We start from the raw sequence: 16483 nt of genomic DNA on the forward strand, positions 1-16483 counted from the left end.
TTCAATTTTGTTTTGCAACTTATAAAATGTTTAGTCATAAGAACATTCCAAGAGCCTTAATGACACATAAAGGAGTTGAGTGAGAGATTAAATCAACAGTCATTTATTTTTTAATTTCCTCAAATACGAAATTCATTGAATACAAAATACATCAACCAAGTGACAATAAATATATGAAATCATGATCAAAACTTTATTGTCAATTATCAACAGACTAACAACTAAAATATGTTACATTTTAGGATGTGACATATCAGTTGATATTGCCTTTACATTACCATTGAATTTACTTGGGTTTTAAGTCTGGAATTCCCTAAACCAAACACTTAGCCATTTTTACAAAACCATTATAAAACATCTACATTTTCAAGCAATCTACTCAAAACTGGAATGAGAGAATAATTATTGCTTTTAATGTGCTTGGATACTAAAAAATAAAGTTAAACTTCTTTTATACTTTGAATTTTGTTCAGACATTTCAATTTACTGACTGAAATATTTTGAAACATTTCAACTTATGCCCTAGAAACTAAGTAAAAATGGTACAAAAAACTACTGGCATGCTAAAAGAGATTATACGGAATTATGACAAAAGTTGCATTAAAAGTTAGGAAAATAGAAAACATTTCATCTATAGCTAAAGCTGTTACAGTGTAACTTCAACAAAAGCTTGACTCAGGGAGCAGTAAACTTTCATCTTATGTTGGAACAATTGATGTTCATTCAGTCGGTGAACTATTTTAGTCTTCAGTTCTGAAAATACAAAAACAAAGATGGAGTATTAGCTTGGGGCCCTGTTCAATATTTATTGTTCAATCAACATTGCTGTACAGATTAAATAATCATTATCACATTTCTGTTTGTGAGAGCTTGCTGTGTCCAGATTTGCTGCAGTAATTCTAACATTACGGTGCTGAACACACGTCAGAAGAATTCTATTGGCTGCAAAATGAATTTTGAGGATTAAATAGATTTTTTGATCAATTGGGGAATCAAGGGTTATGGGAAAAGAGTAGCAAGTGGACATGATGAATGTCATGTCAGCTATGATCCTCATAGAGTTGGCGAACAGCCTAATCATGTTGCTACTTCTTAGTTTTGGTCTTCTGGTCCTAAAGTACTTTGGAATTTCTTGGTGTCAGGAAAGATGCTATAAATGCAATTCTTTCCTTCGCATGATTGGATAGTATGAGTAAAACTGCTGTTGTATCAGATTGATAACAGTGTTAAAACTCAAGAATTGTGTCATGTGTTTGTGTAAGTAACTGATGCCAAAATTGCAGATGAAAAGCTAGATTACACGAAAAAGAATTGGTTCTGAAAAAGAAATGAAAATTGAATGTCAATACTTACTCTTCATTCATGAGATAAATAACCTTTTTGACCCAATTAGACTTGGGATTCACACAGACTTTCTTCCCATCCTTCAGGGTAATTCTGTGACACATAAACGAAGGTTTTTTGGTTAAAATCTTAATAATATTTAAATTACGTATGGTACCACCTCCATCACAAAATAATTAGTTAATGCAACAGCTAAACTTGAATCAGGTAGCAGGTTGAATTTGGAAATTATTTTAATAATCAAAAGCAAAGGCATTCTTATTAATGTTCAGAGTTAAATTTGTGATAAATTGTAGAAAAAAATTTTGTAGTCCTAAAGATGATTAATTTAGTCATGTTTTGCTGTATAATGCGAAGTGAAAAATATTAAAACATTTCACTGAATTTAGAAATGTTAAGTAGCCTTTGGAGACAACAATAAGTCTAAGATTCAAATAAAGTTACATTAAAAGATCAGCACTCCTTTCAAACTGTGAAAGATTTGTTCCCAAAGATGGCAAATTTGAGCTGTTTTAAGTGGAAAAAGATCAGCTACTTTTCTAGAGTTGTGAAATTTGAGTTGCCAAATTAAGTTGCTTTGTTATTGAGTTTAAGAAGTAAAATTTAATGTAATACTTACATGATCTCTACTTTTCTGCAGAAGGAACCCTGAGGAAAGATGTCAATATGCTGATATTTTCTTGGTGAAATAAAATGAGAGATGACTGCTGTACATTTGCATCTTGATTGTGTTACTTTTCCCATGCACAGACCTGTAGTGAAAGATAAAGCACAAAACGGGATCAAATGGAATCATGGCTTGGAAAATGTCAGTTGCGTTAACAAAAATTCTACTTGATGAAGCTTATTTCCTTCAAGGGAATGCACATTTACTTTTACAATGTAGAAGATCATGCAGGTTTCCAAATTCTCCCTTCTATCCTAAAGCTTGGTGGAATGCAACTCAAGTCTGAATGATGTTTTCTGCATTAAAATGAAGGGAATTTTTTAAATGCCTTACATTTTACAGAATATACAGAAAACAAAGTGATTTACAGAAGGTTAATGCACAGTAGCAGTGGAATACACACTAGACTGTTTTTGCTCTCTTTCTGGTTTCGGATTGCACTAACCAAAAGATCTGGCAACAACCTGATTGGGTGTCCAGTCTCTTGTGCTATAATCTCACATGTTCAATTTATAATATTAGTCGATACTTTAAAATGTCTTCATTTGAAATTAGGCACAACAATATCCAGCACCTTGCATTATCCTTTACAAACTTTATTTGTAATTTTAATCATTTTGCCGAGGGAGACAATAACTTAAAAAATATCAGGTTGTTTTGACCCAGTCACATCCTGATCCACTCAAAATCAGATCTGAATCACTGATAGTCTGTATAATATTTGCAATTATGACTTTCCTAGATTAATAAGGAAAGCCATAATGAACCAACTTTGCTAGCCTATTTAAACTAGGTTTGATTTGATCTATAACTTAACAGAGTGCTCATCTCGTCTATTTAGTGGTCATTTTCCTCTTTTTAAATCTGAAGATATTGCAAATTTTGCAGTTGAATGCTCTGACTATAAAACAATATAAAATATATCGAGCAAAATCAAATAATTTCAAATTTATTCACACCAGACTTAGTGAAATGTCATTTTGTCACACTGCTTTTAATACAGGAACACAGTTGCCCTGTAAATGCAAACTTGGTGACTCAACTTACCTTGAGCAGCCAGGCTGATTACAATTGTAGTCAACAGCAAACAGATTGTTTGGGTCTTCATTTTTGAAAATTATGATGTCTTCTAGTCTTCAGTCAGAGCAGCTGGCAGTTTCAGAGTGCATTGATTCGGCTGATCAGATCTTATATTTATCGGCAAGATTTGGGGAACTTAGGTCATCAGAATCTAAATAAGGAAATATCTTGTCAGCATGTTTGAATAATTACTTAAATGTTATTTCTCTTTGAAGCAGATTAAAAAAGAATCTCATAAGCATACTTGTATTTTCCCAGTTTAGTCATACTTTAATTTAGCTGCAATAATCAAATATGATTGTGAACCCATTGTATGTTTCTAATGACCACATTTGGAAAATGAGTGAAAAACAGTGCTATGAGATACAGCATGTCTACAGAATGCCTCACCATTTTTTTTGGGATATTCCAGGTATTGTTATCCCAGGTTTTTTTTCAAACAGACCAAGATAATCTTTACAAAATGTTTGCTATAAAATTATAACCTTAGATTGCACACTGTGAACATTCTGCAGTAGCCACATTTTAGATAAAATGAATAACAATATAAGGCAAGAAATAGGGAAAGCATTATCTTGCTGTCAACATTTCACCCACCACTGAAAATATAATTGTTTTTTATTAATCTCTTCAACTTGAAGAGCTCACTTCTTCAAAGGAAAGATTGTGCCTTGTTAGCATGTCAGTTTGTAATCTTTGTGATTGCTCCTTTAAATCTATCAGTGAAGTGTACTGATCAAAATGCCTAAATTAGTTGGGATCAACTTCAGAATTTCTCACAATGCTTGAAGTTTGAAATCAGCGTTTTTACAGCTTGAAACCAAATTAAAGACTCAGCTACGATGGGGTTTGTAAAATGGAAATAGTTTTCCAGGGATTAGTTTGTCTGGGTAACTGGAAAAAAGGCATAGAATCATAGAGATACACAGCATAGATACAGGCCCGACAGTCCAACCTGTCCATGCCTACCAGGTAGCCCAACGCAATCTAGTCCCACCTGCCAGCACCTGGCCCATATCCCTCCAAACGCTTCCTATTCATATACCCATCCAAATGCCTTTTAAATGTTGCAATTATACCAGCCAACACCACTTCCTCTGGCAGTTCATTCCATATACATACCACCCTGTGTGTGAAAAAGTTGCCCCTTAGGTTTCTTTTATATCTTTTCCCTCTCACCCTAAACCTATGCCCTCTAGTTCTGGACTCCCTCACCCCAGGGAAGAGACTTTGTCTATTTATCCTATCCATGCCCCTCATAATTATTTTGTAAACTTCTATAAGGTCACACCTCAGCCTCTGATGCTCCAGGGAAAACAGCCCTAGCCTGTTCAGCCTCTCCCTATAGTTCAAATCCTCCAACCCTGGCAACATTATTGTAAATCTTTTCTGAACCCTTTCAAGTTCCACAACTCCTTCCGATAGGAAGGAGACCAGAGTTGCACGCAATACTCCAACAGTGGCCTAACCAATGTCCTGTACAGCCGCAACATGACCTCCCAACTCCTGTACTCAATACTCTGACCAATAAAAGAAAACCAAACACCTTCTTCACTATCCTATCTGTCTGCAACTCCACTTTCAAACAGCTATGAACCTGCACTCCAAGGTCTTTTTGTTTAGTAATACTCCCTAGGACCTTACCATTAAGTGTATAAGTCCCCTAAGGTTTGCATTCCCAAAATGCGGCTCCTCGCATTTATCTGAATTAAACTCCATCTGCAACTTCTCAGCCCATTGGCCCATCTGAACAAGATCCTGTTTTAATCTGAGGTAACCTCCTTCGCTGTCCACTACACCTCCAATTTTGGTGTCATCTGCAAACTTACTAACTGTACCTCTTGTGCTCGCATCCAAATCATTTCAGAAAATGACAAATAGTAGAGGGCCCAGCACGAATCCTTGTGGCACTCTACTGGTCACAGGCCTCCAGTCTATAAAACAACCCTCCACCATCACCCTCTGTCTTCTACCTTTGAGCCAGTTCTGTATCCAAATGGCTAGTTCTCCCTGTATTCCATGAGATCTAATCTGGCTAATCAGTCTCCCATGGGGAACCTTGTCGAACGCCTTAATGAAGTCCATATAGATCACATCTATTGCTCTGTCCTCATCAATCTTCTTTGTTACTTCTTCAAAAAACTCAATCACGTTTGTGACCCATGATTTCCCTCTCACAAAGGCATGTTGACTATCCCTAATCAGTCCTTGCCTTTCCAAACACATGTGCATCCTGTCTCTCAGGATTCCCTCCAACAACTTGCCCACCACCGACGTCAGGCTCATTGGTCTATAGTTCCCTAGCTTGTCCTTACCACCCTTCTTAAACAGTGGCACCACTTTAGCCAACCTCCAGTCTTGCGGCACCTCACGGTGGCACAGTGGTTAGCACTGCTGCCTCACAGCACCAGAGACCTGGGTTCAATTCCCACCTCAGGCGACTGTCTGTGTGGAGTTTGCACGTTCTCCCCGTGTCTGCGTGGGTTTCCTCCGGGTGCTCCGGTTTCCTCCCACAGTCCAAAGATGTGCGGGTCAGGTGAATTGGCCATGCTAAATTGCCCATAGTGTTAGGTAGGGGCTAAATGTAGGGGTATGGGTGGGTTGCGCTTCGGCGGATCGGATGTGGACTTGTTGGGCCGAAGGACCTGTTTCCACACTGTAAGTAATCTAATCTAAAAAACAATTTCAGCAAAAAGCCCAGCAATCACTTCTCAACTTCCCATAGAGAACTAGGGTACACCTAATCAGGATTTATCCACCTTTAGGCATTTAACACATCCAGCACTTCCTCCTCTGTAATATGGACATTTTGCAAGGTGTCTCCATCTATTTCCCTCAGTCTATATCTTCCATATCCTTTTCCACTGTAAATACTGATGCAAAATTCCCATTTAGCCCCATTTTTTGAGGCTCCACACAAAGGCCGCCTTGCTGATCTTTGAGGAGCCCTATTCTCTCCCTAGTTACCCTTTTGTCCTTAATGTATTTGTAAAAACACTTTTGATGCTCCTTAATTCTATTTGCCAAAGCTATCTCATGTCGCCTTTTTGCCCTCCTGATTTCCCTCTTAAGTATACTCCTCCTGCCTTTATACTCTTCTAAGGATTCACTCGATCTATCCTGTTTATACCTAACATATGCTTCCTTCTTTTTCTTAACCAAACCTTCAATTTCTTTAGTCATCCAACATACCCTATACCTACCAGCCTTCCCTTTCACCCTGACAGGAATATACTTTCTCTGGATTCTCGTTATCTCATTTCTGAAAGCTTCCCATTTTCCAACTGTCCCTTTACCTGCGAACATCTGCCCTCAGCCAGCTTTCGAAAGTTCTTACCTAATGCCATCAAAATTGGCCTTTTTCCAATTTAGAACTTCAACTTTTAGATCTGGTCTATCCTTTTCCATCACAATTTTAAATCTAATAGAATTATGGTCGCTGGGCCCAAAATACTCCCCCACTGACACCTCAGTCGCCTGCCCTGCCTTATTTCCCAAGAGTAGGTCAAGTTTTGCACCTTCTCGAGTAGGTACGTCCACATACTGAATCACAAAGTTGTCTTGTACACATTTAAGAAATTCCTCTCCATCTAAACCCTTAACACTATGGCAGTCCCAGTCTATTTTTGGAAAGTTAAAATCCCCCACCATAACCAACCTATTATTCTTACAGATAGCTGAGATCTCCTTACGAGTTTGTTTCTCAATTTCCCTCTGACTATTAGGAGGTCTATAATACAATCCCAATAAGGTGATCATCCCTTTCTTATTTCTCAGTTCCACCCAAATAACTTCCCTGGATGTATTTCCAGGAATATCCTCCCTCAGCACAACTGTAATGCTATCTCTCCCTCCCCCTCCTCTCTTGTCTCCCTTTCTATCCTTCCTGTAGCATTTGTATCCTGGAACACTAAGCTGCCAGTTTTGCCCATCCCTCAGCCATGTTTCTGTAATTGGTATGATATCCCAGTCCCATGTTCCGAACCTTGCCCTGAGTTCATCTGCCTTCCCATTAGGTCCCTTACATTGAACTAAAAGCAGTTTAATTAATCTTGCTCTTTTCCTATCTGTTTGTTATGGATGATAACAAGAGATGAGGGACATGTGGAAATAGATTGGTCAGGATACTGTATGAAGAACAGATTCACTGTGATGCAAGAGATATTAAATTAAGTAGATGACCCAGTGGTGTTGGATACTGAAAATAACGAATGCGGAGATCACACCGGGTCAGACAGCATCCATGGAAGGAGAGTAAGCTGACGCTTTGAGTCCAAATGGCTCTTCATCAGAGCTGAAGTGTGGAGGGACAGCATTAATGCTATAGTCAGGGAGAGGCGAGGTTATGGATGCAGGGTGCTGTTGGAGAAAGGATGTTGACAGTTCAGATTAAGTGTTCAGAATGTGACAATGACAGAACAATGATGTGTCTAACTGCCAGACTGGAAAGGACAGGGATGGGGGCAGGAGTGAAGAGAACATGATAACAAGCTGAAAGAAAAGGAAGAAATACCTCACAATTTGAAAGTGTTGACTCAATATTAAGTCCATAAGGCTTTAGAGTGCCTCGTCTGAAGATGATTTGGAGGAGCTGGTGTTGGACTGGGGTGGACAGAGTTAACAATCACACAATACAAGGTTATAGTCCAACAGGTTTATTTGGAAGCACTAGCTTTTGGAGTGCTGCTTCTTCATCAGGTGGTTGTGAAGAATAAGATCCTAAGACACAGAATTTCTAGCAGATGGGTTCCAGTGTCATGGTGCTGTAATGATTTTTAAACAACTTAAGATGAAGTCTTTCATCCTTTCAAATGGAATATGCTATTTTCGGTTCTTTAATATGCAAATCCCAGAACTCCTTTTAAGTTACCTTTAGCTTTTCTCACAATAGGTGCCATCTCAGCTCAGACCATGCATTAAAGATGTGAGGTGAAAGTCTGTCTGTGTCCCAATCTTGAGTCAGACTGGTTCTATTTCTAACGGGGGTCTTACAGAATCTTACATGGATTTATGCAGTTTTTGAGCACAATAAAATGATTCTATAAATACAAATTCACCCCATAAACTTATATATGTGTGTGTGTGTACAGGAGAGACAGAGTGGGTGTGTGCATGTGAGCGTGTGCGTATGGGTGGGAGTGCATGTGAGAGTGTGTGCATAAGCTTGGTCAAGTATGCTGGTAAGTGTGATGGGGTATAAGCCTGTGAGAGGGTGAATGCGTGGATGTATGTATGTGCGTATGAGGGAGGGTCTGTGTGAGTGTGCAAGTACATAGGAGTGTGTAAGTGTGTGTGTTGAGGCCATTCCCATGGGTACTGAAGATGAGATGTTTAGATTAAATTACTTACAGTGTGGAAACAGGCCCTTCGGGCCAACAAGTCCACACTGACCCGCCGAAGCGCAACCCACCCATTCACCTACATTTACCCCTTTATCTAACACTACGGGCAATTTAGCATGGCCAATTCACCTGACTTGCACATCTTTGGACTGTGGGAGGAAACTGGACCACCCGGAGGAAACGCACGCAGACACGGGGAGAATGTGCAAACTCCACACAGTAAGTCGCCTGAGTCAGAATTGAACCCGGGTCTCTAGCGCTGTGAGGCAGCAGTGCTAACCACTGTGCCCCCATGCCGCCCACCAATGTTGTTCCTCCAGTTTGTGCTGTCATTCACTGGAACGCTGCAGCATGCCAAGGACAGACATGTGGGCTTGCGAGCAGGACGATGTGTTAAAATGACCGATTACGTGTTCCTACAGTGGTGTGGGATAGTTTGAAAAGTTCATTATTTTTACATCTTGCTTTTCAGATAACCTTTACTGAATGATATAAGTCTTTTTAAATTTGTTTGTGTGGTCAAAGATAAGCAAGTTTAGGTCGGGTGTCAAACGGATTGCAATTGTCTTACATTTTGTGTCATTGCTGTTGAACAGTTTCACTCCCAGTTATTTGGACATATTGGTTTCTGTGGACATTCACTTTATTGTGGAATGAAACAATGTAATAATTCAAATCAAACCAGGCACTTTGAACAAATACAAGTGCAAATAAAATGAGTAACTTGGTTCAAGTTATGACTGGTTATGATGACCACAACCTCACATTCCAGTATTTATAAGTATTACGAATATTTTCCCATAAAATGAGATGTTTATGTAATCACAGGAGTAACTGATGCCATTGAGTCCCACATCCTTAAATCTTCTCAGTAGAAAAATCGCTGTGAATTTTTTTAACATTCCCTGGAGTGATCTGAGATAAGGACCTTGACCGTGGGTGAGAGAATAAAACATTATTCCAGTATTTTATATTGTGATTGATAAACTTGAATCTCAGAGTCACAATGCTGTTTACTCAGTTAATTTTGGCTGTGATGGGAAACACTGAAGAAGAAGTTCCCACTTAATTAGAGCAAAGTGACTCTTTTACCTTCCTTCCATTTTTACTCTGTCAAACTTTCTGAGAACTTCAAGCAAGTCATTCTAGATCACAGATCAAAAATTAGAGTGACTTAATAATGAATTATTCCAAACTTTTAATTCCAATTATTTATTGTGGGCAGCATGGTGGCACAGTGGTTAGCACTGCTGCCTCACAGCACCAGAGACCCAAGTTCAGTTCCCGCCTCAGGCAACTGTCGGTGTGGAGTTTGCACATTTTCCCTGTGTCTGCATGGGTTTCCCCTGGGTGTTCCAGTTTCTTCCCAGAGTCCAGAGGATGTGCAGGTTAGGTGAATTGGCTATGCTCTTCAGAGGGTCGGTGTGGATTTGTTGGGCCGAAGTGCCTGCTTCCACACATAAGTAATCTAATCTAATTTACTATATGGATGATGGAATTCTTACTATTCTACTTTCATAAAGTGAACTTTTAATATAATGATAATATATTGATTTAAGATATGGTAAACTAATTACCATGCAAAGTTTTAAATGTCTTGTGATTGCTGCTTTTCCTGGAACAATAGTTCTGAAAATAAAAATAAAATGTTGTGGATTTTGGAAATCTGAAACAAAACAAAAGTACTGGAGAAAATGCGCAGATGAGGCAGCATCTGAAGGGAGAGAAAAACAGAGTTAACATTTTGAGACTGATAGAATTCTTCTTCAGAGTCATATCAGACTCAGTTTGTTAACTCAAATTGTTGAATTCCTCCAATAATTTGTATTTGTTTTAATTTTGTAAAATGTAACACCATTCTGTGTAAAATAATTAATGTAGGAAAAAACAAAGTCGTTGTTATTCTGTGACATGTCAGTAGGAAAGTGTAGATCACAGACATGAGTCTGAAAAATACATTTGTTCATTACCTGTTGTTATGGAAACAGGAACTAACACGATCAATGAGCCCAGATGAATCCAGCTATCAAGTGGGAATTTAGACAAGTTGAACACAGTCATTACCTTAGTTGTGTCTGTCCTGGTTGGTCTTTTGTGGTGTAGTGGTACTGCCCCTACCTCTGAACAAGAGGGTCTGAGTTCAAGTCTGATCTGGTGTAATAACATTTCTGATCAGGTTGTTCAGAAAATATCAGTCTGCCCTAGTTAGTACTGGTTGTCACCAGTTGTTTGTGCTGGTTACAGTTGACTCCAGTTGATCTCATGACTACCAAACTGGAACAAAATGTAAAGGGAAACATGACACATTCAGCCAACCCATTTTGTTCATATAACTTTCAATAGCATTCATGGATATTAGAATGTTTAGGTGTACTCAACTATGAAAAACATTTATGAAAAAATATAATAAAACATTTAGTTATGAGTTTTGAATTTTATTGGGAAAACAAGGATGCAAGAAAATACATAACTTACAGATAAATTAGAGATAAAATACAAACTTACAATCAAATTGGACATTATTTACAACTTTTAGACTTTTTTTTGGATTTCACAAAATTTCAAAACCCCAATAAATCTCTCAACCCCACCCCAACCTCTCTTCTGGCCAATCTCTGACCCTAATGTTTCCCTCTTCCCTAATTTTCTGGTGAAGGGTCATCTTTGACCTAGAATATTTAATAGTTAAACATAGATATTGTCAGATAGAGTCATAGAGGTGTACAGCATGGAAACAGACCCTTTGGTCCAACCCATCCATGCCGACCAGATAATCCAACCCAATTTAGTCCCACCTGCCAGCACCCAGCCCATATCCCTCCAAACCCTTCCTATTCATATACCCATCCAAATGCCTCTTAAATGTTGCAATCTATTAAGTATTTCCAGCATTTTTTTCTGTTTTTTTGAGAAAGAAAAAACAGTGAAGAGATTAAGAGAAACAGGCACAAACCCCACCACCTACAGGAAATAAGATCAAAGGAAATGTCTTAAAATTGATCATTCCATGCAGTCATTCAGATTTGGAGATTATCAATACCAGAAAAAATGATCATTCAAAATAAAAATGTTTGTAGTTACCTGTAAAATTTCTGAAGAGATCAAGAAAATATAAGCAGTTTCAATCTGGAAACAAGTCTTTACAATGTACATGAACCAAGCTCCAGGTTTAAAGAAAACAGAGAAGTACAAATAGTGGAGGTCATGGCCTAGTCATTATATCAGTAGACTATTAATCCAAAGATACTGGTGATATTCTGGGTCTCTTAGAATTAAGAGTCCAATGGTGACCATGAAACTTTATTGATTGTCAGAAAAATCCATCTGTTTTACTAATGCCCATTAGGGAAGGAAAATGCCGTAAGTACCTGGCCTGGCTTACATGTGACTACAGACCCCAGCAAAGTGGTTGACCCCTAATTGACCTCTGGTGGCTAGTGATGTTCACATCCCAAGAATAAGTATTAAAAAAAAGCATATACAAATGAATATTCACGTTATCTAATATTTCAGGTAAAGGTTTTGAACAATGAGCTTCGATGCAAACATGTTCTGCTTTAATGACAAATTAGGAGCAGTATTTAGCCATTCAGGTCTTATTATTTGATAAGATCATGGCTGATCTCATAGTGGCATTAACTCCACTTTCCTTCCCATCTCCGCTACCTTTTGATTCACTTGTTCATCAAGAATCAATCTTGGTAAAATCAAGGACTGCAGATGCTGGAAACCAGAGTCTAGATTAGAGTGGTGTTGGAAAAACACAGCATGTCAGGCAGTATCCGAGGAGCAGGAAAATCGATTTTTTGGGCAAAAGTCCTTCATCAGGAATAGAGGCAGGGTGCCTGCAGAGTGGAGAGAATCAATCTAGCTCAGACTTGAAACTGTTCAAAGACCTTGCCTCTACCTCTATCTGAGGAAGATAATTCCACTGTCTAATGACCCTCTGAAAGAAAGAAAGTCTCCTTATCTCCATTTTAAATTGTAGAACCCTTAATTTTAAACAGTGTCCCCAAATCTCTCCACAAGGAGAAATGTCCTTTCAGTATTCAATCTGTCAACTTCCTTCAGTATCTTGTATCTTTCAGCATGATTGACTCTTCTTTTTCCAAACTCCAATGGATACAAGCCCAACATACCCAACCGTTCCTCCTCAGATATCCCATTCATTTTAGGAATCATTTATGTGAACATTCTCTGTGAACTACTTCAAATGCATTTATGTCCTCTCTTAAACAAGAAGACCAAAACTGTGAACAGTACTTGAGAAGGACTCTCACTAATACCATTTACAACAATGCCTCTCTAACATTCCATTTCCCTTCTGAAATACAACTTCCATTTGTTTTACTAGTCTTTTGCTGTACTTTTATGATTTTCATACGAGGACACTCGGATCCTTCTGCAACTCAGTGTTCTTCAAACTCTCTCCGAATAAATAATATGCATATTGCGTATTTGTTTTTCTTCAGCAAGGTGGAAATTTTCATGTTTTCCCATATTAAATTAGACAAATTTTGTCCACTCACTTAACCAATCATCTTTTTTTGTGTAGTGTCCTGGTGTCCTATTCACAAGTTATTTTCTTATTTTCGTGTTATCAAGTGAGTACCACTTAAAAAAATAGATGCACTGCAACAACTCACCCAGACTTCTTAGACAGTTCCTTTCACCACCATGACCACCTGAAAGGGCTAGGGAAAAAATGTGTAGGAGGAAGAACACTTGCAAGTTTCTCTCCAAGATACACAGCAGCCTAACTTGCAATTATATCACCATTCCTTCACTTTCACTGGACCAAAAAAAATTGCTACATCGACATCATATGGATGCAGTGGTTCACCACCACCTTGTCCTGGGTAGTTAGGGATGGGCAATTAAGCTGGCCTGTCCAATGCACCCATTTCCCATGAATGACAAAAAGAAAAATCAACAAATTTAGCAACCATAAATTTGGTCTCTTCGTCCAGGTTATTGATATAGATTGTAAATAGTTGAGGTCCTAGTAGCACACCACTTAGAATATCTTGTCAAGCCAAAATATTCCAAATGAAGTTTAAACTTGTAAGTTTGGAATGGTTCTCTGTAAACATACAAAGCCTTGTCTCCCGTCATTGTGGGCTCCCAAAATGGCCTGTAATAAGTATTGTGCGAATGTAAAACGGAATCTGTTGAGACTCTAATCAAAATTAAACTCCAACAACCACCAGTCGTCTCGCACCATTTTCTGTTGCTCTGCGGGTAAGCTCATTGACAGAGGTGGGGGAGTATCCTGCCAGGAGCCAACATAACATTCACGTAAATAATTGTCATTTAAAAATAATCAGAATCCAAGATGGATCATTGGGAAGGATGGAATTCCACATGAGCAGCTCTCGCCATCCAAAGTGCAAAATCCAATCCAAAAGTCAAGGAGAGCTAACTTAGCTTAAGTATTTATCTTTCTCAAGTAATTGTGAGACTACAAATCATCTACATAAATCACCTATATATATATATATATATACATGTAATCGTCCTTTTCTCATTTATAAATCACTATGACTAGCGAACTGGACTTGAAAGGTTAACTCTGTTCCTCCCTCCATGAATGTTGCCAGACATGTTGAGTTTCACTCTCCATAGAAAGTGCTTACACTGATGGAGTTGTAATAATGTAAAATATGAACCTCAGAGATGGTAATTCTTAACTAACATCTGTAGAAGATGAATGTCTGGCTGCAAAATCCGTTATTCTGTCCTCCAATTCTTTACAGTTATTCTTTGTTTCTCCAAATTTGACTCTAATCTCTTCTTAGTGTTTGTAATTTTAGATGTACCTGTTTATGTTGACTGTGGGGTTTGCATGAGTGAAGGTTTTATTTACTTACCGGCAGACATCTTATCTCAGTGATATTGTAAGTAACTAACTAGCACACTATTAAAAGCAGGATGAGCACACTGACTGCTCTGATTTCCTGCAAGATTCAGAGTGCCATTGCGCATGTGCTGAAACAATTGCATGAGAGTAACATTATATATTTTAGGAAGATTGCACTTTACTATGCATTTGGCTGATTCTAATGATACTGGGTATCATACTTCTGCATATGTTAGCTTTCCTTCTATATAAAACGGCTATATAAAATCAAGCTGTTGTGTATACTCCCTCTTTTACTCAACTGGTCAATGGAATTAGTAAATGGTTAAAAATAACATAAATTTCCCACTGACAAGATTGCACTGAGTCAATCACACCACAACCACCATTTCGAAATAGATGCTGATTTGCAATTCAAATTTCATAAATATTACATAATCCGTCTTATATTTCTTTTTGCAATTCCGCTATGTCCACACTGCAAAGCACAATGTTCTGAACAGAATAGATATAAACTATAAATGGCTTTTCAGAGATAGGCTGAAAGTAGGTGTTATCTAAAATGATCAAACAAAACACTGTCTCACTGAACAAAAACATAAGTCTATTAGTGATAAATCTTTCAAATATATTAAGTTAACTTTAAGTTTGCCTTCCAAAAGGATTTTGTAACAACACATATTAGAGATAGTCATTATTATCTTGCAATCTTATCACTAATTTGGTTTATATACTTGGTTAAGTCAGCGAGTAAGTATTCCAAGGAATTATATCAATTATGCCCATGCTACAATGATAAGTTGAACAGTGAGATACTGTGTAATTAACTGGATGTTTTTTTACGATGCACAATTAGTTGAATCACAACTTTGCTATTTTGCTAATATCCAGTTAAATAGGCTGTCAGTGGTTCAGAAGCCATTAAACACTTGCGTTGTTAGAGTTATGGAGTCATAGACATGTACAATACGGAAACAGATCCTTCGGTCCAACCCGTCCATGCCAACCAGATATCTCAATCCAATCTAGTCCCTCTTCCAGCAGCAGGACCATATCCCACCAAACCCTTCCTATTCATATACCCATCCAGATGCCTTTTAATTGTATCAGCCTCCACCACTTCCTCTGGCAGCTCATTCCATACACATGCTACCCTCTGAATGAAAAGCTGTCCCTTAGGTCTCTTTTATATCTTTCCCCTCTCACCCTAAACCTATGCCTTCTAGTTCTGGACTAGCCCATCCCAGGGAAAAGACCTGTCTATTTATCTTATCCATGTCCCTCATGATTTTATAAACCTCTATAAGGTCACCCCTCAGCCACTGACGTTCCAGGGAAAACAGCTCCAGCCTATTCAGCCTCTCCCGATAGCTCAAATCCTCCAATCCTAGCAACGTCCTTGTAAATCTTTTCCGAACCCTTTGGAGTCTAGAAGTGCATGCAATATTCCAAACGTGGCCTAAACAATGTCCTATGCAGCTGCAACATGGCCTCCTAACTCCTGTACTCTATATTCTGACTAATAAAGGAAAGCATACCAAATGCCTTTTTCACTAGCCTGTCTACCTACGACTCTACTTTCAAGGAACTATGAACCTGCACTCTAAGGTCTCTTTATTCATCAACATTCACTAGGACCTTACCATTAAGTGTATAAGTCCTGCTAAGATTTGCTTTCCTAAAATGCAGCACCTCGCATTCCTCTCTTTTCAGTCTTGATAAAATATAGATAAAATGTAGTCTTGATATCTGTAGATAGCAGAGTAATTTATCTTGTACATTTTCATTAACATTGTACAAAGAATATTACACAGATCTCCGTGGGGAAGGTTACGCTGGACTGTAGAATTGCACTTTCTCGTATATTAGCAACAGCTTATTCCCAAATTAAGAGAATCCTTTCCAGCTATAATAGTTCAATGGATGTGGTCATCCACATTAGCCAGAGTTTTATGAAACTACAAAAATGAAAAAGACACTAACCAAGTCAGGTTCAAATACTGGGTAGCACCTTAGCAGAATTCTGCCATAATACCAGTAGGAAAATACATCGGAAGCCATTGGGTTTCATTAAATTGCTTGTGGATCATTTAAGGAGTTTTAACGTCTATGAATAGAGTAGCTTTTATTTGTCATTTTTACCATATACAACTGATACAGTAAAGATGTGACAGTGTCCCTTCAGGACCA

At 38.2% G+C, this 16483-nt stretch overlaps 1 protein-coding gene across 1 annotated transcript in view; it reads right to left on the reverse strand.

Moving 5' to 3' along the window:
- Positions 1-338: 338 nt before the first annotated feature.
- LOC132820235 (interleukin-8-like) overlaps positions 339-16483 on the reverse strand; it is a 33621-nt gene continuing 17476 nt past the window's right edge. Inside the window, exons 2-5 of the mRNA XM_060832238.1 lie at positions 3059-3242; positions 1964-2096; positions 1354-1437; positions 339-753 (exon numbers count right to left, since the gene is read on the reverse strand). Of these exons, the coding sequence (XP_060688221.1) occupies positions 741-753; positions 1354-1437; positions 1964-2096; positions 3059-3119 (291 nt within the window). The 5' untranslated portion in view covers positions 3120-3242 and the 3' untranslated portion in view covers positions 339-740. The remainder of the gene's footprint in view (positions 754-1353; positions 1438-1963; positions 2097-3058; positions 3243-16483) is intronic.

Source organism: Hemiscyllium ocellatum, chromosome 1 (genome assembly GCF_020745735.1).
Source record: "Hemiscyllium ocellatum isolate sHemOce1 chromosome 1, sHemOce1.pat.X.cur, whole genome shotgun sequence".
Lineage (NCBI taxonomy): Eukaryota > Metazoa > Chordata > Chondrichthyes > Orectolobiformes > Hemiscylliidae > Hemiscyllium > Hemiscyllium ocellatum.